Source organism: Cervus canadensis, chromosome 18 (genome assembly GCF_019320065.1).
Source record: "Cervus canadensis isolate Bull #8, Minnesota chromosome 18, ASM1932006v1, whole genome shotgun sequence".
NCBI lineage: Eukaryota > Metazoa > Chordata > Mammalia > Artiodactyla > Cervidae > Cervus > Cervus canadensis.
Genome location: NC_057403.1, coordinates 52,023,396 through 52,047,626, shown reverse-complemented (window position 1 = coordinate 52,047,626; position 24,231 = coordinate 52,023,396). Strand labels below are relative to the sequence as shown.

At 56.6% G+C, this 24,231-nt stretch overlaps 1 protein-coding gene across 1 annotated transcript in view; it reads left to right on the top strand.

Moving 5' to 3' along the window:
* Positions 1-799: 799 nt before the first annotated feature.
* JPH3 (junctophilin 3) overlaps positions 800-24,231 on the top strand; it is a 76,580-nt gene continuing 53,148 nt past the window's right edge. The window contains exon 1 of the mRNA XM_043436314.1: positions 800-1,846. Within this exon, the coding sequence (XP_043292249.1) occupies positions 1,465-1,846 (382 nt within the window). The 5' untranslated portion in view covers positions 800-1,464. The remainder of the gene's footprint in view (positions 1,847-24,231) is intronic.

Below are 24,231 nucleotides of genomic sequence, written 5' to 3'. Positions count from 1 at the left end.
GTGGGAGTATGTGTGGAGAGAGACCTAATTACGCCTGAAAAGCGATTCCACTTTGTTCCCCCAAAGCGCAACGGCTCACTGGATAGAGGGGGGCTACCTGTTGGCCGGGGCGCAGGGGAGGAACGGAATTTGGGTGTCTTTACTTCAAGGTTTGTGCGTAGCTGGACTTTCTCTTAATTTATGGGGAGGGGCCAATGGACAAATACGAGTTTTCTAAGGCGAGCATCCCCCTTCCCCCACATGTGGACCCAAATCGCCTGTAAGGAAAAAGGAAGGATCATTTGTCATAGAGAAAACCACCTGTGGTCCGCCGAGAGCCTCTCCAGTCAAGTCAGGGCCAGGCGTCCCAGACAGGAGTCGGGCGCGAGGGGCTAGGCGCTCGGTGGGCAAGCCGAAATGCGCGGGGCGCCCCTGGCCTGCCCAAGGCCTACGGCGCTCGGCTTCACCTCGCGGCTCCCGGGAAGGGGCAGAGAGCGCCCTGGGTGCTGGGCGCCTTCCCGTTACGCAGTTCCTGTCCCTTTAAACCCAAGTCCCGGGAAAGATGGGGGGAAGGGGGGCGTCTGGGGCGCCGCGGCTGGACCCCTATTTCCAGGCCGATCGAAGCAAGAGGTGACGCCAGGCGGGCGGGGCGCCCCGGGTCCCCGCCTGCGCCACGCGCCCTCAGCCAGGCGGGCCAGCTCCCCTCTCCAGGCCGCGGGTGCGCCGGGGGCGGGGGGCCGGGCGGGGGCGCGCGGGCGGCGGGGTGCGGGGGCGCGCGGGCGGGCGGGGCGCGGGGTGCGGGCGCGCGCCGCGCCTGCCCGAGCGCGCGAGCAGGGCCCAGAGCGCACGCCGCCGCTGCTGCCGCCGCCGCCGCCGCCCGACCCGCCGCATTGCTGCTGCCGCCGCCGCCCGGCCCGGCCCGGCCCGCGGCCCCCAATATGGTGCAGCCGCCCGCGCCGCCGCCCGTGCCGCCGCCGCCCGCGGGCCCCGCCGCCGCCCTCGGGCGCCCGCAGCGCGGCAGCCGCAGGTGGGGGACTGCGCCCCGGGCCTGAGCGCCGCCGTCCCCGCCTGGCCTGCGCGGCCAACCCGGCGGGCTCGCCTCCGAGGGGCACTTGCCGCTGAGGTGGAGCCGTTCGCACCAGCCGCTCCTGCTCCTGCCCCCTCCCTCCCCCTCCCCTCCCCTCCCCTCCCCCGCCCTCCTCCCCTCCGGTCCTGTCTCCAGCGGGAGCGCGAGACGCTGGTCAGGCTCCGCGGCGCAGCTCGAAAATGAATAATCGCCCCCAATTGACTTGAATTCCTCCGAAGCCGACGCCGCGGCCGTCCGCCGCCCGGGATCTGCTCGCTGTGTTTTTTGCTTTCTTCATTCTTCCTTTAAAAAAAAAAAAAAAGCAAAACAAAACCAGCCAGCCAGCCAACCAAGACTCCGGTTTGTTGATCGCCTTTTTTTTTTCACCGTTTGCGGGATTTGCAAACCGAGTTACATGCATGTCCAGTGGGGGCAGGTTTAATTTTGACGATGGAGGGTCCTACTGTGGAGGCTGGGAGGACGGCAAGGCGCACGGCCATGGCGTCTGCACCGGCCCCAAGGGCCAAGGCGAATACACCGGCTCGTGGAGCCACGGCTTCGAGGTACTGGGCGTCTACACCTGGCCCAGCGGCAACACGTACCAGGGCACTTGGGCGCAGGGCAAGCGCCACGGCATCGGCCTGGAGAGCAAGGGGAAGTGGGTGTACAAGGGCGAGTGGACGCACGGATTTAAGGGGCGCTACGGGGTGCGGGAGTGCACGGGCAACGGGGCCAAGTACGAAGGGACCTGGAGCAACGGGCTGCAGGACGGCTACGGCACGGAGACCTACTCCGATGGAGGTAGGTGCGCCCGGCGCGCGGGGGCTGGCGGAGGAGGGACCTTCTTCTCTCGCTTCTTCTGTTTTATCTCTGGGGAGTCGAGCTTCTCCCTCCAGAGGGCCGTGGGCACCTGGGGCATTTCCTAGGGCTCCCTGGAGGCCACAGCGGCCTTGGCTACAGGTTGCCTCACTGCCTGGTGGGGGACAGCGCCCCTGTGCCAGCGGAAGGGTGTTGGGGGCTTTCTGGGAGCAGTGCCAGGCCCGGGAGCCTCAGAGCTGAGCCGGGTGTTAGTGCATCGTCCAAGAGCAGGCCGGAAAGGCCAGGCTGGGCCCGCGGCCTCCTCTGGGACCCAGCAAGGGCGCAGGGGGGCTGGGAGAGGGCCCCCTCCCCTTGCTGGCCCTGCTCCCTGGGTGTCGGCCTCTGGGAGTCAGGCCCCCTGCTCTGCTGCTTGTTTTTCCTGCGGTGCCTCCGGGCCTCCCTTAGTCCTGATCAACCCAAGCCAATGGAAAGAGAGCGGCTGGGAGAGCTAGAGGCGGGGGACGCGAACCTAAACCATCACAACAAGGCAATAAACTTCTAGGTGGTTGGACGCAGGGCTAGCGCTGTTGGAGCAGGCTGCTGGCGGGAGGGAGGGAGGGAGGCCCATCTGTTTAGCGCGAGCCCAGGAATCTCGCCTTTCAGTGGCTGAATCATTTTCACCATTAGTTTAGGGATGCTCTGTGCCTTCATTCTAAGATGCCGCCACATTCCCGGCTGAGCCGGCGCCGGAAGCCAGCGTGCTGCCCGCCCTCCGCGGCTCTAAGATGGTTTCTGTTCAGGGAGCCCTGGCTGTCCCCCATCGCTGTCCCAGACACTCCAATGTCCACTCCTCGAGGCATCTGAGAGGTGTGGGGCACTTCTGTTCCTGGAAGCCAGACCCCAAGCAAGCCTGCTCCCCAGAGGCCCCCTCCCCCCTCTGGGAGCTTATCCTGATGAGTGGCTCCCTCTTGGCGGCTGGCTGATTTTTCAGGCTTGGATGCCTGGGAAAGGAGTGGGGACTGGAGGAGACTTGTGTGCTTCTGCTGGGCACAAGAGTCACAGACGTCCATGCGGTCCCTGCTTGCTGTCTGAGGCTCCTGAAGCTTGTGCTGAACACCTGCTCCCCGGCCACATCCAGGAGTGTCAGAGGGCTGGAGAGTAATTATTATTTTGGCTTATGCAACTGAGAGGCAGGGTTCGTTATTCCTCCGAGGGGAGGAGGCGTGGGGGGCAGTTAATTATATAACGCTCCTGCCTGTCAAAGCCATGGCGCCCCGTCCCAGGCGGCCTCTTCTGTGCTGTTGTTGTTTTCCTGGAGTGGGTTGGAGAGCTTCCTTGACCCTGGGGTGCTGGGGCCAGGCCGAACAGACAGCCCTCCCTGGGTTCTAGGCCGTGGGCGTGTGTGTGTGTGTGTGTGTGTGTGTGCAGGCACTGTGAGGCCCAGGCAGCAGATGTGGGTGGCTGAGGTGGGCGGCCGAGCAGCCTGGCGCTCCCAGCTGGGCACTTTGGGAGCCCAGGGCAGCCGTCACCCGCGGCTCCGGTCTGGCTGCTCTGCAGATCCGTCCCTCCGGAGGTTCTGCCAGCTGTGTCTGTGCCTGGAGACTGGAGTCTGGGAGGAGAGGGGCTGGGCCGGTCCCCCGTGGGACTCGGCAGGGTGTCTGCGAGGGAGGTCCAGCACCCTGGCCAGCGCCCCCCTTCCCCAGAGATCTTCAGTGGCCCATGAAATTCTAGCCTCTGTTCATCAGACACCTCCCGAGTGCCTACTATGAGCAGGTGCTCGGGGCCCTGGGAAGACGGCAGATGGAAATCTGTGCCCTCACGGAGCTTCCATTTTAGAGGGAAGGGTGGTGGTTTCACTGGGAGGAGAGGGTCCGATTCTGTGGGGCCACGAATGTAGGATGGGCTGCGTTGTTGGGAGAAGCGCCGCTTTCATTGGGTGGATATCCTTGGGTCTCCATCGGCTACCAACCAGCTCCACCGTGTCCACCCCCTAAAACGCCTTCCTCCACATCGTTTTGCTTGAGTCTCACAGGTTGCAGTGGAGGGAGTCATGTCCACCACCTCCCGAGCCAAGGAGACCCCAGAGCGCATGGGACAGGACCGAGCCCCCAGCCTTTGGTGGTAGAGGCGAGGGTTTGAACCCCTAGTCTGTTCAGGGTGGGACCCCCCTTTCCTCACTCACATCCCATCACCTGTGTGCCAACTGAGGCGGGCACATGGATGCGGGGTGCCAGGCCGACTTGCTACCTTTTGGTTGGCGACAAGGCAGGACAGAAAGTCGAGCTGACCTTTGTGGCCTGGAATAATCAGGGGCCACTGGAACCCAGTCCCCACCCCTCACCAGGAAGGGGGTGGCTGTTGACAATGTTCGCCCTCAAGCAGCGCGCGGGGCGAGCAGGGTTGACGTGATGTTTCATAATCCACCAGAACTGAGCGGTGGTCTCCACGCCTGCTCCCAAGTCAACTGGTGGGCGGCGTGGGTCATGCCTGGAGAGGCCCAGCAGAGCCTTAACGAGCTCACGGTCCTGCTTCCAACCCTGCTTTCCTCTGCACATGGGATGGGGATGTGGGGCGGGCAGCCGCCCAGCTCCCAGTGCTGACTTGGGGAAAACGGTGATTTTCATGAATAATGCACCAACGGCAAATGTATTCTACATTTAGCTGGAATTGGTATGGAATCCATTTCAACTGGGGACACTTCTGCCAACTCCTCCTCCTCCAGGTTCATCCTCCCCCAGGCACAAGGCCGGCATTGCTCACTCAACCGAGCTGAGTGGCTTCCACTGTCTGGCTGGTGACCCTGAAGAGACAGTGAGGCCTGGGGCACAGGGGTGGCAGGAGCGCACGCGGTGGGGTCGACACCCGTTGGGCTTGAATCCCGGTTGTGCCTTTGCTCTCCTCTGTGACCTTGGGGCGGGCTGCCTAACGTCTCTGAGCTTCTGTTTCTGAAGCCGTACAAAGGGCCGATAGCAACAACTGTGGAGTGGGCGGGGCTTAATTGAGGTGGTTACATGGCAGCACCAGGAATAGAGTAAGCACTCATTATTATTTAGCACCGTTTTATTATTAGAGTTCACATGTAATGACTGTCACTTACAATGATCGTTATTAGAACCAACAGCCAGACATGATGATAATGATCATGAAAATGTTAATAAATGGCCGTGCTCAACACTTACTGTGTGCCGGGCGTGTGGCGAGTGTCTGCATGACTACAGCACTCAGTCCCTGTTAGTTTCCGGGCTTGGTTTTCTCCTTCTTCTCATTTCCCACTTTGGGAAGCAGAGGCTCAGAGGAGCCAGGTGACTTGGCTGCTGCGCGCTGGGCAGCCCCTGGAATCACACTCAGGGCGGCGGTTCTCAAGCTCTTGCTTCTGTGCGGAACACCTCTCTCTGAACTCCCTTGTGCAAAACCCCATCCTTGTTCTTCCTCTCCCTCCACACCCTCCTTCTCCTCTGGGTGCGGCAGATGGGTTGCAGGCAGGTGCACATGGCCAGACGCCCCACCGGGGCCCTCTTCTCCACTTGATGGACCCCTGCTTTGCTGCACAGGTAAATATTTCCTGTCGGGTGCCATGTGCATAGGATCCCTCGGACCAAAAGTTACCCCCCGCAAATAAAACCCTCCCACAGCCCGAAAGATGTGAGTCATTGCACACACCCGGCCGCTCCCCCTCACATACAGATTCCGTTCACTGGCCCAGATCCCTCGGCCCACACGAATCACACACGCCCACAGTCAAAATTCAGATCCCCCTGCGCCTGCGTGCACTCACACAGTACACCTGTCACCCGGAGATGGTTTCTACCCTGTCCCCCAAAACACAGCCACGTGTGCCCTCCAGCTCTGTTCGCTTGCCAGGTACTCCAGGGCCCCCCACCTCCACTCCTCCCGAGAAGCAGCTCTTCCCATAAAGAGAGGGTGACAGCCACAGAGCAGGGCTCAGGTCCATACGGTTCTGCAGCTTTGTTTCCACTTTAAATACACATTTAGGCAGTCAGCACCCCCTCTTTAAGTGGGGGAAACCCTCTTCAAAATAAATTACCATTGGTGCTTGGAATATGTGAAAAGTGAACTTTTTTTTTTAAATCCAAATGCTTAATTTAGGAGGAAGCAGGTCCATGGACAGGAATATTGCGCCAGTAGGAACTCATTTCAGAAACGAAAGGCAATTGGAGATGAAAGTGCATCTTCAGAGAGTCTTTCAGCCCCTTTGGGGAGGGAGAAGGCTCCGTGAGGTGAAAGGAGAAGGGAAAGCAAATAACTAGTTCTTTGTTGCCAATTATAGCTGAGAGACGAGTGTTACTGAAAAGTCCCCTCACCCAGCACAGCCCTGGAGCAATTTGACGGGCTTTATATTAGGAAGCCTAACTGAGCTGGTGAGGATCAACACCCTCCAAAAATAGCCATCCACCGGGTAGCTAGTGAGTAGCCCTCACTGACACTAACAGTTCATGCAACGAACCCGAGGACAGGGCACTGTGGGTCCATCTTCTGAGGATGCCTATGGAGAGAGGAAGCCCCCCCGGAAAAGGTGGTGATGGTGGCAAGAGGGCAGGGCCAGGAGCGTCTGCCATTTTTCCTCAGGACTTTCTCTTCCTCATTTTCTGCCAGGCCTCCACAGCTCTAAAGACAGCTAGCTATCAACCTGAGCTGATAAGCCTGTATAAAACATTCCTCAGGTCCTTAAATGTCAGCACGATATTAGATTTGTGAGCCCTGGAAGGACGGGTGATGTTTGAATTTTCCGCAGCGATTCGTCCCCTTTTGGATCAACTGCTCCCCAATTTGTAGTTTCCTGGCTTGGAAAAGGGCATGTGGTTGATGAAAGTGGTGCTGTGTGGGGTCCTGGCTTTGCCAAACAGGCCCTGTGGACTAGAGCGAGGGGCCGGCTCGCCCATTGTTCCAGAGACGGGAGAGGCCCGTTCAGCACCTTGGAGAGCGCTCCCCTGTTCTGCCTGGGCTGCTGGGAGACTGCCTTGCTCCGACTCCCTCTGGGCACTTCGTCCACTAAGACCTTGTCTACTGGCCAGTTGAATGCCTTCTCGGTGTCTCCTGGTGAGCCAAGGGGGCATTTCACAGCTAGGGTGGGCAGGGTTGGGATGGGGTCCTTTAGTAGAACTCATGCAAATAAAACCCGAGGTTTACTTCTGCCTTGGGTTGTGTGTACTCAGTTCCCATGTGGTGTACAAGGATTACAAGTGCGCACCAGGGACTTCCCTGGTCGTCCAGTGGTTAAGACTTCCACTGCAGGGAGTGTGGGTTCAATCCCTGGTCAGGGAACTAAGACCCCACGTGCCATGTGGCACGGCCAAATAAAGAGAAAAAGTGTACCGCAGGAAGTGCACACATGGGAGCAAAGGAAGGATTTTGTCTGTTGCAGACAATGAAGATGGTCTTGCCTCCGTTCTGTTTAAATCAGCATCAATGGATTAGTCATCTGAACCAACTCTGCCAAATCTGCATGTGGTCATTTGAATTTAAATTTTAATTAATTGCAATTAAATGAAATTTAGAAACTCAGTGCCTCTGCCATGCTAGCTGCATTCCACACGCTCAAATGCTGCTTGTGACTTGAGGCCACCACCTTGGACAGTGCAGAGACAGAACATTTCTGTCATCACAGAAAGTGTTCTTGTACAGCACCAGTGTGGAGCATAAGAGTCATGCAGGAAGGGATGTGTGTCCCATCACTAAAGTAGTGCCCACATACAGTGGTCACCCAGTAGATATGTGTGGGATGAATCCATTGGGCAAATGAAGCAGTATTTGGTAATTTCATTCACTGTCATCATTTCACACATCCATCCTGTTGCAAGAACTTAGAGTTGGATGTAGACAGTTAAAGGGAAATTTTAAAACCCTCCAAAGCATTGCTGTTAAAATTCCCTGATTGGTTTGGTTTTGTTATCAGCTCTGTTGTTGCTCATAGACCTGCCAGCGTTTTACATGACTAAGGTGGATGGTGTTGAATACAGTGAATAATAGAGAAGATGTTCTAATGCTGTGAGGCAGTCATGGCCAGGAGACACTGTTGGAACACTGTCTAATGAGCAGCATTCATTGTAAAGTGCTAGGCAAGGGACTTTCCTGGTGGTCCAGGAAAGCCTGGACCCTGGTTGGAGAAATAAGATCCCATGTACCATGGGGCAATGAAGCCCATGTGCTGCACCTACTGAGCTCACGCACTCTGGAGCCCACGCGCCACAACCAGAGAAGCCTGCATGCCACAACAGAGAGCCTATGTGCTACAACTGAGACCCAGTGCAGCCAAATAAATAAATATTTTTTTAAGTGCTAGGAAACACAAGCAGAAAAATAAGTACTCTTTCATCTGTCCACTTTCTAATGGTCCCTTTTCCTCAGCTTGATTCGTTCAGTAATTGAGCAACATTTACCAAGTTCCTACTATGCTCACAGCGTAAAGACTGAAACCTCACTTTCAGTGGGTCCACCTGGCAATATCTGCTGCACCCGACTCTGTGTCTTTGTCCCTTTGGGCTGCTGCAGCAGAAAACCTTAGACTGGGTTGGGATGGGGAGGTTATAAACAACAGCATTCATTTCTCATGCTTCCGGAGGCCGAGATGTCCCAGATCAGGGTGCTGGCAGATTCAGTGTTTGGTGAGGACCTTCTGAGTTGCAGACCACCAGCTTCTCTGTGTCCTCACTTGGGGGGAAGGACAGAGGAGTTCTGTAGGGTCTCCTTCATAAGGGCACCAATCCCATCGTGATGGGCCCCATCCTCATGACCTCATCACCTCCCAAAGCCCATAGGGTTCTGGAGGGACACGACCATAGTCCATAGCACTATGTACACAGTACATAGTTTGCAGTAACATAGGCTGTTGGAAAAGAAATAAGCAAATAAAATCTAAAACGCAAGAAACAGCATGACATGACTTTTACAGAAGAATGTGTAGTCTGGGTGCAAAACTATAATGTGTAAAATAATTAGGAGTTTCTCAGGCCAGACTTTGAGCATCTCAAAAGGAAATGGCACAGGTGAGGGTTCTATGAAGGGAAGGAAGAGGCATGTCTGTCCTTACGTGAGCCCCAGAGGCATCCTCGGAGGGGCACCTGAGCCGAGTCTGAATGACAGTGGGCAGTGTGGTCATTACCCCAGGACTGAAGTTGCTGGCCTTGAAGGAGGCTTGTCCTCAGCCTTGGTTTTCTCATCTCCATGATGAAAGTGTTAGTCACTTCAGTCGTGTCCGGCTCTTTGCAATCCCATGGACTGTAGCCCACCAGGCTCCTCTGTCCATGGGATTCTCCAGGCAAGAACACTGGAGTGTGTTGCCATTACCTTCTCCAGGGGATCTTTCCAACCCAGGGATCAAACTCAGATCTCCTGCATTGAAGGCAGTTTCTTTACCATTTGAGCTACCATAACAATTTTTTCCATATGTGTCACCTCACAAATTCCCAGGAATGTCAAAGGTATTGATTTGGACACAGGGAGGGCTCCCTGGTGCTTTTGGAGACCTCCGACCAAATCAAGTGTCAGTCTTGCTGATGGTGCTGGCCTGCCATTGTCTGTTACCCCAGGTCAGTGCATCCACCACCTGATTGTGTCACCTTGGAGGTGTGTTAAACTAGATTGCTGGCCCCCTGTTAAAATAGGCTGCTGACCTCCTGGGTCTGAGAGGTAGCCCCAGGAATTTACATTTCTTATATGTTTCAGTTGGTGCTGATGCTACTGATCCGAGGACCCCACCTGTAGAACCACGGTGCTGGGCAGCCCTTCTCATTCCCAGCCGCACAGTATCTCCACCAAGGATGGTGTCCAGGGGGACGGTTAGAAATGCAGAGTCTGAGGTCCTCCCCCCCTGCCCCGTAGACCTGCAGGGTTGGAATCCTCGTGCTTGCAAGATGCCTGGGAAGTTCACATGTGGGCAGCTCCATTGGAGTTCCTACCTTGGTTGCATGCAGAGTCATCTGAGCACTATGAAAAATTCTTGGTGATTGGCCCCACCCAGAGATGCTGACGGGGTGGTCTGGGTGTGGCCTGGGTGTTTGAGTCCTTTTTCAAGCTGCCCAGGTGATTCTCACATGTGGCTTGGTCGATGTCCTTGCATCCAGAGCAGCCTCAGCCACACGTTGGGATCACTGGGATGGTTTGAGGGAGGGATGTGTTTGGGCTCCATGCGGCACCTCTGCAGCCAGGATCTCGGACAGTGGTATCTAGCTTGGGTGTGTGACGAAGGAGGCAGGGCTGAGAGTCACCACTCTGGACAGAGTTTTTTAAACTCTGGGTCACATGGCTCATGAAAATGAAATAGACTAGCCTTCCCTAGTGTCACATCCATGCGGGTAAGCGATGTTTCACTTCTGCCCCGTCGCCAGTGGCCTCCTTCTCTGTGTCTGTGTCTCCCCTTTGTTTCTTGGAAGGATGCCTCTCATTAGATTTAAGGCTCAGCCAAAATCCAGGGTGATCTCATCTCAAGGACTTTAAGTTCACTGCATCTGCAGAGCCCCTTTTTCTAAATAAGAGCACACAGGGGACTTCCCTGATGGTGCATTGGTTAAGACTCTGCACTTCTACTGCAGAGGGCATGTGGGGCTCCCTGGTTGGGGAACTGATATCCCACATGCTACCTGGCCCAGCCAAAAATAAATAAAGATGGTTAAATAAGGGCACATTCCCAGGTATCAGGGTTTAGGACTTGGACATCTCTTTTGGGGGACATCAACCCACTGCAATGTCATACCAGTTTTGGTTTGAAAGAGCTCCAAGGTGAATATGTGTTAACTGGAATCCTGAAGCCAGGAGATTCCTTTGGAGCAAGGATACTCACTGTCTTAACATCCACTTAGCATCCTTTACGTCCAAGGACTGAGCTGTACGCTTACCACAGGTGTTATTTCTTTTAGTCCTTTGTTGTTGTTCAGTCACTAACTCATGTCCGACTCTTTGCAACCCCATGTACGGCAGCACGCCAGGCTTCCCTATCCCTTCACTATCTCTTGGAGTTTGCTCAAACTCATGTTGATTGAGTCAGTGATGCCATCCAACCATCTCATCCTCTCTCATCCCCTTGTCCTTCTATCCTCAGTCTTTCCCAGCATCAGGGTCTTTTCAAGTGAGTCAGCTCTTTCCATCAGGTAGCCAAAGTATTGGAGCTTCAGCTTCAGCATCATTCCTTGAATGATGAATATTTGGGGTTGATGTCCTTTAGGATTGACTTATTTGATCTCCTTGCAGTCCAAGGGACTCTCAACAGTCTTCTCTAGCACCACAGTTCGCAAGCATCAGTTGTAGCCCTTAAATCAGTGGTTTGAGGTAAGGTGGACATGCTCAGTCGCTTCAGTTGTGTCCGACTTTTTGCAACCCCATGGACTGTAGCCCGCCAGGCTCCTCTGTCCATGGGATTCTTCAGGCAGGAATACTGGTGTGGGTTGCCATTTCCTTCTCCAGGGGATCTTCCCAACCCAGGGACCAAACCCGCGTCTCCTGCATTGCAGGTGGATTCTTTACCACTGAGCCACCAGGGAAGCCCTTGGGGTAAGGCATGGGGTCTCATTTAGGGGATGAGAAAGTGAAGTGTGCACGTCCTGTGGCTTTAGGAGGTTGCATGACTGTTGGGTTGTGGGCTCAGCTGGCCCAGAGCTGTCCGCAGTCCCAAGTGATGGTGTTCCCCAATGGAGCCATCATTTCATCCCCATCCTTACAGCTGAGGAAGCTAGGGCCAGAAGAGCCCACATCTCACCGTGAGGCAGAGGCCAGAGAGGGTGACACTATCTTTTGAGTCTGGACCTCCAGTGGGCCTTCGTCCACATTCATAAATGCGTGGGTTCTCCCAGGCCCTCTGAGAGCTGTGGCCCTCTCCCAGGGGCAGGCAAGTCCTGTGACATTTTGTGGGCATCTCTAGGGGTTGCAGACTCCCTGAGGCCTCTCCACAGACCCCAGATGAGAACCCCGCCATTCTCCACAGGTGTCCATACACACCGAGATTTCACAGCCAGTGGGAAGTGGACAGAGGACCTGTGGACTCCTACAGGCCTGAGTCTGAGGCAAAGGGCAGGAGTGGGTAATGGGCCTCCCCTGCCCCTCCGTCCCTCCTCTCCTCTCAGGATGCTCCTCTCCAGGGGCCCACAGCCCGAGGCTTCTCCCAGAGGACTCCAGGGTCCACACTTGCAGCCAGCATCTGACGCCCTGACCTTCCTCCCATCCTGCTCCCCACAGCTACCCTCTGTCAGCTACCGTCTCTCCCGTGCCTGGTGAGTGTTTGGCCTTTTGAGCTGGGAGTGACCTGGCCTTCTTCTTCCTTTTTTTTTTGAATTTTGGCTGCATTGAGACTTCCCTGCCATGTGCGGCTTCTTCATTGCAGTGCGGACCCAGTAGTTGGGGCGTGCAAGCTTAGTTGCCCCTTAGCATGTAGGATCTTAGTTCCCCGACCAGGGATTGAACCCTGCATTGGAAGCGCAGTTTCTTAACCACCAAACCACTAGGGAAGTCCCTGCCCAAGCTTCTTCCCTGTGGTCCCCTTGTGAGATAAGCATGACCCCTCCATTTTACAGAAGGGGGGTGGGCCTGAGGCTCAGGGGGTAGGGGAGATGGGAAATGCTGAAACAGGGACTGAACTACTTTGTGGTCTGACCGGGGCCGCCTGGACAGGCTCCCAGAGGACAGCCAGGGGCCTGCAGTGGGGCCGCCTGATGTGGGTGGTCATGAGCACCACGCTGAGAAGACCTGTCCCCCTACCCCAGCGGGTCTCTGCATCAGGGCTAAGGACGGCGAATGGGGACGGGGTGTTTCCGTGGGGGCTGGGCAGCACCTGCACTGTGGGGAGTCCTGGAGGGGTTTTCAGTGGGAGGGTTTCAGGGACTAAGGGAGTTTGGGGGGCCCGTAGGTGAGTGCCAGATGAGATCCTTCCTGGCTGGCCACTCACAAATTGCACAGGCTTTCTTGGAGACTGGTTGTAGGAGCAAAGCCAGGGGGCATGAGCTGGGGCCCCATTGCCCACCTGGGGACGTGCAGTCAATGCATGTGTGTTTCGGGCCCTACCCCCAACCATTGGGTTGTCACTGGTGAGTTTGGAGACCCGGCTGCTCATGGGTCGCTCTGAGATGCACTTTGGTGAGGACAGTGAGGGTGTCTGTGGCTTTGCAAGTGTGGCGCCCCCTCCACCCGCCTCCGGCCCCCTGGTGCCCCTGGGCCTCCGCGTGCACCCTTGCTTGTGCACTGGCTTCGGTGGCATCATTTCTCCTTGGACTGGAAGCTCCAGGAGGGCAGAGGCCCATCTGTCGAGTTCCTGATTGTGACCCCCAGTCCGGCCACAGCACCTGCAGCAGGGGGACCTCAGGGGACCATGGTTGGATGGTGAATGAATGACCCCTTAGCAGGGAGCTGGAGATGTGAGAGGGCAGCCTTTCGTGGAGAGGGGGAGAAGGCCAGGAGGCAGGGCTTGGTCTGCAGCAGAGGGAGGCAGAGGGTAACAGCATCCGAGCTCAGCTTCCGGGCTGCAGGCAGGATGCTGGATTTTGTCCAGAGGCCAGGGAAGGGCTCTGAACGATTTAAGCAGGGCAGCATGCGATCTGGTGTTTGTGCTTTTGTAATTAAATGTTTTGTTTCCAGATAATTGTAGATTCACACGCACTTGTGAGAATGATACAAGGGTATCCCCTGAACCCTCCACCACATGCCCCCAGTGGTAACATTTTGCACAACTCTAGTATGGTGTTACAGTCCGAATGGCAGCGTGGGTACTGTCCCAGACAGAAAGCCTGTCACCACCCGGACCCTCCGTCCTGCTTTAGGGCCACATCCATCCCTCCTCCCCCCGCACCGGTCTCTGAGCTCAACCTCTGCGACCACGGATCTGCTCTCCATTTCTGTCATTTCTCATTTCAAGAATGTTCTACAAATGTAGCCTTTGGGAGCTGGCTTTGTAGCGCGCTGTGGTTCCCTGGAGACCATCCAGGCCATTGTTCGCACCAACAGTTGGTTCCTTTCACTGCCCACTGTGCTCCTCCATGAATGGAGAGGCGCCCTTTCCCGGTTGAGGGGCGTCTGGGGTGTTCCCGCGGGGGGCTTCTGTGAATACCACCGCTGCACTCTTCCACACAGAGGCTCTGTGCGAACCTAAGCCTTCATTTCTCTGGGATAAATGCCCAGATGTGCGCTTGCTGGGCCGTGCGGCAGTTGTATGGCTGTGTTTGGATGATCACTCTGGCTGCTGGGTAGGGAAGGAAAGTGGGGGGGCGGTGCTAGAGGAAGCTGGGGGCCCCCGGGAGGGGTGCAGTTGTCCAGGAGGGAGGGGATGATGGCCTGGGTCTGGGTGGGGATAGTGCGCAGGGGAGAACCAGAGGCCTGAGAATTTGGAGATGGGCAGAGCAGGGGGGTGGAGTGCAGGCAGACAGTGACCGGGAACTGGGGGCTGAGGGGACCCCGGGGAGGGGTGGATGTGGGGTCGGGTGAGGACAGGGTGTGGTGGGGGTTGTGAGTCTGGGTCTCAGGGGACATCGTCCTGTGGGAGGTGATGCTGAAAGCCAGGGGAGACGTGTTCCTGGAGGAGCCCCAGGACTCAGATTTGGAGGAGGGTGGGGAGGGTGGGAAGACAGACCGAGGGGGCAGGAGGACAGCAGGAGCAGAGGCTGGCCAGGGACTCAGCCCTCGCTTGTCCTGTCCACCTGGCCACCATGTTCCCTCATCAGGTCCTCTGATCACCCCCACGTAGCGTGCCCATTTACAGACCAGGAAAGCAGGGACCTGCCCCAGTCATGAGGGAGAGCTGCATTCCGGAAGCCACGGAATCACAGAGCACAGGGCTGAGTTCAGACAGCACGCAGGCCATCGGTTACAAGCCTGCGAGGGCCTTCCTGAAGGTACATGAGCCCAGGCGAAGATTCCTGAGCTGGCACCCGGTACCCAAGGATGCTCCATGAACAGGTTGCTATTGCTGTTGTTGTAGACCCTTCACAAACCCCAGGGGTGGATGGTAGCCCCCATTCTGTGCTTCACATCCTCCCCACTTATCCTATTAATCCCATAGGTTGTCCCAGGTCACACCTGTGCCCTGAGAGAAGACAAATCGTGTTGTGTTTATTGAGCTATAACTTACATAAAATCCACTTTTTTAAAGTGCATAATTCAGTGCTTTTTAGAATGTTTACAAGGTTGTGCAGCTGTCACCACCACCTAGTTTTAGAACATGTGTATCACCCACAAAAGAAACCCTGTTCTGCATTAAGCAGTGACTCCCCATTGCCCCCCGCCCCCCAGCCCTTGACAAGCCCTATTCTGCTGTCTGTGGACCTGCCTGTTCCGGATATTTCATGTGGATGGAGTCCTACACTCTGCATGTGGTCTTCTGGGTTTGGCTTATTTCACTCAGCACCCAGGTCCATCCACATCCCATGTATCAGAAGTTCATTCCTTTTTTTGTTTGTTTAAATTTTTTTAAAAATTTGTTTTTGGCCGTGCTGGATCTTCATTGCCATGCGGGCTTTTCTCTCGTTGTGGAGAGCAGGGGCTCCTCTCTAGCTGCGCTCCATGGGTTTCTCATTGGGACGGCTTCTCTTGTTGCAGAGCCTGGGCTGTAGGCATGCGGGCTTCAGTAGCTGCAGCCCGTGGGCTAAAGTAGTTGCAGCTCCTGGGCTCTAAAGCACGGGCTCAGTGCACAGCATGTGGGATCAGAGATTAAACTCACATCTCCTCCATTGGCAAGTGGATTCTTTACTGCCGTGTCACCAGGGAAGCCCCTTCTTTCCTTTTTAAGACTGAGCAACAGTGGACTATATGGATAGACCTCAGTTGTTTATCCATCCATCCGTCGATGGGCATTTGTATTGGTTCCACTCTTGGACTGTTGTGAATGGTACTGCTGTGAACATTTGTGGACACAGTTTCGTGTGGAAACGTTTTCCATTCTCTTGGGTAAATACCCAAGAGTGGGACTGTGAGATCTGATGGTAACTGTGTTTCACCTTTTGAGGAGCTGCAGGACTCTTCCAGAGCAGCTGCATGGTTTTGCATTCCCGTCAGCAGGGGTCTGAGGGTTCCAATCCCTCCACATCCTCTCAAACACCTGTTATATCTGTCTTTTTGATTATGGCCATCCTGGTGGGTGTGAAGTGGTATCTCAGTGTGGTTTTGATTTGTGTTTCCCTAATAACCAGTGATGTTGAGCATCTCTTCACGTGCTTCTTGGCCATTTGTGAGACTTTGGAGAAATGTCTGTCCAGATCCTTGCCCACTTTAAGATGGGCTTATTTGTCTTTTTATTGTTCAGTTCTAAAGCTTTTTTTCCATGTATTATAGATACCACAGTGACTTAAACTGAAGCACCTGACTCTTAGCCACCCCCAGGGTGCCCACTGGCCTGCTGCTGCCCCCTTGGATGACAGACTCCTTCATACACTGTGGGTGCCCTTCTCTTGGCCGGAATACCTAGCACGGTGCCAGGCACACAGCAGGGGCTCAGCAAACACTGGGACTCAGCACGCCAGCTAAGGGGCCAGGCGGTCCTGTCTATTTCTCAGTGAGGTGGCTGTGATGGGTTGCATTTAGGCTTCATGTTACCAGCCAAGAGAGAACAGCAGGGGTGTCTGTGGGGAAGTGGGGACCCACACAGGTATTTCATGAGCACTGATTGTGCCAGGCAGTGAGCTAGACCTGGGGGAGAGAGGGGTCCAAGAGCCCTAGGGCGGGGTGTGTGTTTGCACAGGCTGGGGACCCGTGTCAGCGAATCCTGGATGGGACCGGCAGGTGTCTGGGCATCTGGGAACACCTTCCAGGGCAGCGCTTTTCCACAGAGACCCGAGAGTGGCAGGAGAGAGGCAGGTGTCAGAGGTGCACAAGGAGGGGATGTTTAATCACCCCCAGAGGCAGGGAGAACAAGGCAGCCCCAGGAAATATGGCTGAGGGGTGGGAGACTAGTGTGGCTTCTGGCCGGGCACAAGGGGCCGTGCCTGGGAGCCAGACCCCCGCCCGGTGTGTGGGGACCATGGCCTGACCCTTCTGTCTGCACAGAACCAACCCAATGGTCAGGAGAAATGAGCCAGGAGGTAACCCGCTGGGGCCCAAGGTCCCAGTCTGCAGCCGGGCCAGATTCTCCCAGCATCCCGCGCTGCCCAGACAGACTGGGGACCCGCGCACCCTGCGTGGGGGGCTGAGTGGCTGTGTCCACGGGGCCGGGCCCAAATGTGGAGGAAGTTAATTTATGAGTCCTCGAGAGAATGCGGCAGAAATACAGCAGAAGTCAGGGTTTTCCCCGGCCTGGAGGCTGCCGTGTTAGTGGAGAGACAGGAGAGAGGAAGGAAGGAGAGCAGGGGAGAGAGACAGAAGGAAGGAGAAACAGGGAGGGCAGAGAGGGAGGGCTGGCCGGGGAAGAGCCAAGGAGTTGGGGCCGGCCGTGGGGGCAGCGCAGGAGAATGAGCCCTTCCGCCCCGCCAAGGGCACACGTGTTATTTCTCAGCACCCCCTTGTTCAGAAGCCCAGAGCCCAGCCCCTCCCACGCACCTTCCCGTAAAGCCCCAGCAGCTGTCCCCTGAGGCCGGCTGTCCTGTAGCCCCGAGCAGCCTGAGCAGGGCCGGGGGTGACTGGGGGTGGTCTGTCCCAGTGCCGGCGGCCAGGCTGCTCCCGTGCCCCGGGCAGGCACCCCTGCCTCAGTGTCCAGCCCTGCACCCCCTTCTCCAGTCAGTGAGGGGCCCCATCCCCCAAGCAGCCCACCGCCTGATCCCACTTCAGCTGCTGTCAGTTTGATCCAAAGTCCTGGGATGAAAACGCAGGGCCGCCTCACCTCCTGTGGAGCAGAAACCCCTGACGTGGGGACACCCCCTCCTTCTGCCCAGAGCCGCCCCCTAGGCCATCCTGTAGGAGGACCCCAGGCCTGGCCCCCTGCCCAGCAAGCTGCCTGAGGGGCATCAGGGGTGATTCTGAGCCTGGTCCAGCCAGGCTGCAGGGGGCAGTGCTGGGGGCTCCTGAGTCCTCTCTGCACCCTTGCCTCTCTGGAGGTCCCCAGGCCCCCTGGGCGTTGAGTCGCCTGGGGCGGTGGTGGTGGAGGGGTCTGCTGGCCAGTGGACACCGTGCGGACCTCTTCTGCTCCTCCCTCTGCCCTTGGGGCCCACGGGGCGGGTTCAGGGTGGTGGTGCCACGTGTCCCGGGCACAGGCCCCTCCTTGGCTGGCCGCTCCAGCATCCGGCAAGGTGGGTGTGAGCCTTGTCTTTAGCCCTCCGGCCAGCAGGCCTGGGTGTAACGCTCTTCCAGGGTGTTTGCAGCCACCCTCACTGGACGTGCCGTTTCCGGGGGTGAGAGAGTCCCGGGTTTGGCAACGGCCACCACGGTTTGCTGCCGGTGAAATAAGGATACAGCTTCTTCCCCCATAATCCCCAACTCCTCCCTCCCCCTGGGAGCCCACCGATCCTGGGCTGGGGGTCCCTGCCCCAGCCCCCCCACCTAGGGAGCAGATGTATCGCCTGAAATCAGAGCCCACCTCCGTGTCCTGAGGGGAGTCCCCGGAGCATTCTCCACCCCACCTGCTGCCAGGGCCTCTGGGTTTGGGGGTGTTCTGTGGGGGTTCAGGGCACAGCTTGGAAATACTCCTCAGCTGTGGGGCCCCCTGGGCTGCAGAGCAGACTTTCTGGGAGTCTTCGTCTGTGAGGGCCCCTATGGAACCCAGTAGTCAGCAGGTTTTTTCTGGCCTTGACAGGAAGTGGTCATGTCCCCACTGGGGTGGTCAGGGGAGCTGTGATGCCTGTCGGTGGGGGGGCACATGCAGAGACCCTCAGGCCCCTCCCCAAGGCAGAGGAAGGGCGGGGCCCACCCTGCCCCGACTGCAGGGGCTCTGCGGACTGAGGCTCTGTTTTTTATTGTTTGAGCTACAGTTAATACAACACACAGTTCCCCCATTTAAGGCGTGCAATCGCGTGACCTCTAGTATATTCGGAGTTGTGAGCGTTTTCATCACCTCAGAAAGAAGCCTTGTGCTCAGCTGTCATCAGCCCCTGCCCATCCCCTAGCCCCCGGCAACCAGGAATCTGCTCTCTGTCTCTGCGGATCTGTCCACCGTGGACACTTCATGGAGCTGGAACCCTGCGCTGTCTGGCTTCTTTCTCTCACAGTGACATTTTCGAGGTCCATCCATGTCATAGCTTGACTACAGGCCATGTCGGTATTAAGACTGGGTAATGTTCCAGCATGTGGACGGACCACATTCAGTTCATCCAGTCGTCCAGTGATAGACCTCTGTGTTGTTTCCCGCTTTGGGCTGTTGTAAACAGTACTGCTGTGTGAACATTCTTGCACAGGTTTATGTGTCGACGTGTGTTTTATTCATTTCATTCTTGGCTATCAAGCCAGGAATAAAATTGCTGGGTCAGTCTGGACCTCTCCACTTAAGAGAAACTGCCAGACTGTTTTCCAGAGCGTCTGAACCCTTTTACATTTCAGCTTCTTTTTAAAAGAATTTCCTGGAAGCTGAGACATCTTTACGAAGCCCCCCACCCCTCACCCAAACCTGGAAATCTGTTCCTGGACGTGGTGAAGTCTGTGTTTGGAGAAAATCATTTCTTGAGCACATGGTCTGTGCTGGGCATGGGGACCGCTCAGCATCGCCCCCTGCAGGCGGCCGCACCCATGTTCCTCCCCCCCACCCCCGCTGCCCTGCTCTAGCTTTCTTCGGGGGTGCGGTTCACCTAGTGTCTCTAAATCTGTCCCCCTAACTCTCAGGTCCTTGAAGTTCTTTGTTCACTATACCCTCAGCCCCTGGCACTCAGAAGGTGTCTGGTGGTTATGGGTCGGGATAACTGGTCGTTTAGAGGAGGGGCTGTCCCCAAGCCACAGGAAGCCGGGGAGGGGACAGGGAGAGACCCTGGGGAGACTCTCCCACTGAGCGTGACCAGCGAGCCTGTTCTCCACGTTTGAGGGCTTTGGAAAAGGAGACTGCAGGACCAACTGGCATCCAGCCCACTCTCATACTTCTCAGAGAGGGTGCACTGGGCCAGGGGTGAGGGCATTCACAAGGAAATGACAGAGATCCCGAGCTGTAGCAGGGCCCTGGGGGGGTGGGGCTCCGTGGGAAGAAAACCCCCAGGCGCTCGGCAGTCTTTCCAGGCTAGTGCCTGGCCAGGGTCCTTACTGCAGTCTGGCGCGCTGGGAGCTACGATTATTCCCATTTTATAGATGCGGAAGCTGTGGGGAACGTGCCCGGCTTCATGGCTTAGTTGTAGAGCTGGACATGAGCCTGGGGTCCGGTGGGCATCCTGCCCCTGCCTCCCACGCCCTCTCCCTGTCCCCCTGGAGCAGGAGCCCCACCCAGGCTGCAGCCCTCCCCCTCCCTGGGGTCCTCTGGGCCTGCACACTAGGGCCCAGGCTGGCGGGGGTGTGGAGCCCCTGCTTTTGGTGGTGGGCTTGGGTGTTTTCCTATGACAATGGCTCCGGGCTCAAGTCACATCCCGAAGGGATCTGACCAGCCTGAGCCCCAATCCGCCGTTCTGCCCCTGGTTCTCGGCTTGTAGCCTGGGCCCAGGCCCTGGTTCTGGGGTGAATGGTGTGTGTGTGCAACCCTTGTCCCTGAGAAGAGCCAGCAGGGCTCCCCGGAGAGTGTGAAACAGGCTGCAGCCTGGGTAGGGGGGAAGCTGGGAGCTTGACCTCTGGCAGCTCTTCAGCAAAATCTTGGTCCTCAAAAAATGTAATGTAACAAAGAAAATGGTTATTGGTCCTGAAATAAGAATCACACAGAAGCTTTTTTTCTTTTTTAATGGTTATTTATTTATTTGGCAGCTCTTAGTCTCAGTCTTAGCACTTAGGATCTTCCATCTTCATTGCAGCATGTGTGGTCTAGTTCCCTGACCAGGGATCAAACCCAGGCTCTCTGCATTGGGAGTGTGGAGTTTTAGCCACTGGACCACCAGGGAAGTCCCCCTCGAGTTTTTAAAACCCACCTCTGCTCAGGCCTTGCCTCTGACCACTGAATCAGACTCTCTGGGTGAATGGGGCCTCAGTCATTAGTTTAAGGTCCTGCAGGGGTTCTAACAGGACAACCTGGGTTCTTGACCTCAAGTTCTGAGAAACCCAGAGGGTGTTATAGCCCTGGTGGTCTGCCCACCCCCCAGAGTTTCTGCTTTGAGGGGCCCAGGGGAGCCCAAGAATCTGCATTTCATTGAGGTCCTGGGTTGCGGATGCTGTTGGAGACCCTAGCCCAGAGCAGCCACAGCGACCACTGTCCTTCACAGCCCCCAAGTCCTCTGCCTGGTCACGTGCTGGACAATCGTGGCTTCTGATATGATGTACTTAATGCAGAACCTGCCATGCACCATCGTGAGGCACTTTGCAAGTACAAATCCACTTTCTCCCCTTAAGTGTCCCACGGGGTGGAGACGGGGACACAGAGGCACAGCCGTGTCAGGCGTCTCAGGGCAGCTCTGGAGGCGTCGAATGTTGGTCTGGCTCCAACTCCTGGCTCCTCCCCCCTTTCTTTAGCCCGAGAGGAAATAATTTTACCCCCATTTGCAGATGGGGAAGTAGAGGCTCAGGTCGGGTCATCCTTCCAGGATCTGTGCTCAGACCTGCCTAGCTTCTGGCCACTCTGAAGGGCCCTCCCCGAGGAAGGGGCTCCCTTGCTTTCTCCTCCCACTCCTGTCCAATGCCCCCCGCTGCCACAACTCATAATTGCTTCCATGAGCCTTCTAAGAGGCCAGCCCTGCCAGCCTCAGCAGTTGAATCACGATATCCCTTGGGTGACCAGAGAGGAAGGCATGGGCCCACAAGGAGACTTCCTGGGTGGCGAGTTGGGAACCCTGTCTTCTATTCCTGTCTGCCCTGTTCAGGCCCAGGGGGAGGGACAGGAGAGGTGGGCAGGGGTGCTCACCGAGGCCCGAGAGGATGTGGGGCTGAAACTTGGAAGCTGCGGAAGGGATGCCCAGATCTCCCCAGCCTGTGCCTCAAAACCATTGACCCCAGAGAGGAGGCTGCACTTGACTTGACTGGGTCAGAAGCAGCAGCCGCCACCTCTGAGCGAAGCCCGGGGTCCTCCCACCACCCAGGGCCAGCCCCTCAGTGCTGGGCACAGAGCTACGTCCCGAAGGGACATCCTGTGGGGTGAGTCATCCTGCCACCCTGATTGAGGACCGCTCGGCCGGGGGGCCTGGTGTGATGGGAGCTGGAGGCTGTGTACTTCGATGCAGACTCCTCTCAGAGTTTTCTGGTGGGCAGTAGAGAAAGGTCGCGGGCCTGGGAACCCGGCACATGTGGCAGGGGTCCTAGCTGAGCCACTTCCATCAGGACTTTGGGCAAGAGCCTTAACCTCTTCACGCCTCAGTTTTTCTGTCTGTAAAATGGGCAGCGTCTCCCTCGTGGCTCCTTGGGGCCCGCTGTGAGCACTCTGTAGGGAGGCTGGGACCTCCACCCTCCCCGGGAGGTCAGGGTGACTGACAGGCAAGCAGAGGGGGGCTCTCCCCAAAGAGTGCAGCCCAGAGGGAACCAAGCTCAGGGAAGGGACCGCTGACTGGGGTCTAAAGACCGGCCACTCCTCAGCCTCGCCCCGGAGGTGCACTTGTCAGCTGACGGTGCCGGGGGGTGGGCCGACCCCTCATCCCCACAGCCCCTCCCAGCTCTGGGGACAGCGGAGGAGGGAGGTTCAGATCTTCACCTCTTCCTGCTGTGTGGCCTCGGACAAGTCACCCCACTGCTCTGAGCTCCCTGATGCAACGACAGGTCCTGGCCCTCCGTAGACGGTGAGAGCTCAGCAGATGTCAGCGGACAGTGTCCCTGGACGCCGTGGCCATGCTTCCCGACCCGAGTGCCCCAGAGAGTTTTCTTGGCGCCTCCAACTGAGAAAGCAGCCAGTGCAGGGAAGTTCAGTAGAACCCTGACTTAACAGCGCTTAGCTGTAAAGAATCCCCCTGCAGTGTGGGAGACCTGGGTTCCATCCGTGCAGTGGGAAGATCCCTTGGAGAAGGGAAAGGCTACTCACTCCAGTATTCTGGCCTGGAGAATTCCATGGACTGTATGGTCCATGGGTTCGCAAAGAGTTGGACACGACTGAGCCAACTTTCACTTCACTAACAGTGTTCGTTCATCTGAGGTTAGACCCATCTCTTGTTTTTCTGATGTGGAAAAGACCTTCCATTTATTCATAATCACCAAAACTTAAGCAACAAAGGTACTCTTGAGTTGGAGTGGAGGACACAGTATGGTTCAGGCCCACAAAAGGCGCTGAGGTCTGAAGTGTGTGCTGCAACGTGAAAGAAGCCAATCTGAAAAGGCTTCATAGTGAGTCCAACCCCGTGACTTTCTGGAAAGGCAGAACTGTGGAGACACTAAAAACTGAGTGGAGGCCAGGCGCTGGGGGAGGGAGGGTGAGCAGGCGGGGTGCAGAGGGTTTTAGGGCAAGGAGGCGACTCTGCATGACTCAGTAATGGCGGATACATGTTGTTACCTTTATCCAGAATCGCGATGGGCCACACCAGGGGTGATGAGATACGTCAGTATTGGCTCACTGACTGTAATACGTGCACCACACTCGTATGTGTCTGTACTTGCACTTGGTTTTCTGTTGACTTTATAGTTCAGTTCAGTCGCTCAGTTGTGTGTCTGACTTTTTGCGACCCCATGCACTGCAGCACGCCAGGCTTCCCTGTCCGTGATGGACACGGACACCAACCTCCAGAGCTTGCTCAAACTCATATCCATCAAGTCGGTGATGCCATCCAACCATCTCATCCTCTGTCATCCCCTCTTGAGGTTCAATCTTTTTTTAAGCTTTTTCTATTTTAATCTGTAAGAAATATCTGGTAACAGATAAATAGAGCATTTATTCATCTTAAAAAAAACCTTCCCAGGATGAGTGGATAAGGAGACAGTAAAAGATGAGTGGTGCGGAAGGAGCAATGCTGGTGTGAAGTGGGTCGTGTGGGCACCACCTAGGATGCTGGCTGAGGCTGGCTCTGAGCCTGGTCCTCCCCCAGCCTTTGGGGACCCTGCCCCCCACCGTGGAGGTGGGCCTACCTGGGTGGCTCCTTGGTCCAAGGCCAACCCCGCCTGAATCCCCTCCCCTCTGGGCAGCACGGGGGCCCGTAATTGCTGGTCTCCACGGGCTCTGCTTTTGCTCTCAGCCCCTCCCAGCCTTGGGGTGGCTTCCTGGCTGGTATCCTGTTCTCAGAGTGGGAGTGGCCATCACTTGCACCCGACGCTCATGGCCTCTGAGGTCACTGACCTTTCCTGCCTCTCTGATATGTCTGATTGCCTTCTCAGAGAGTTTTGTCCCCTCCATCCCTCCAAGACGGCCACCAGCCTGCCACCTGGGCTTTCTCTACTTCCTCTACCCACCTGCTAAATACTAGGGCTGGGCATCCTCCAGGTTAGCGTTCTCTGTGAGGAGCAGGGCTTTACCTCGACACCCAGGTTCACCTTCGGGCCCCCACGAGACACAAATCCAGAGGCTGAGT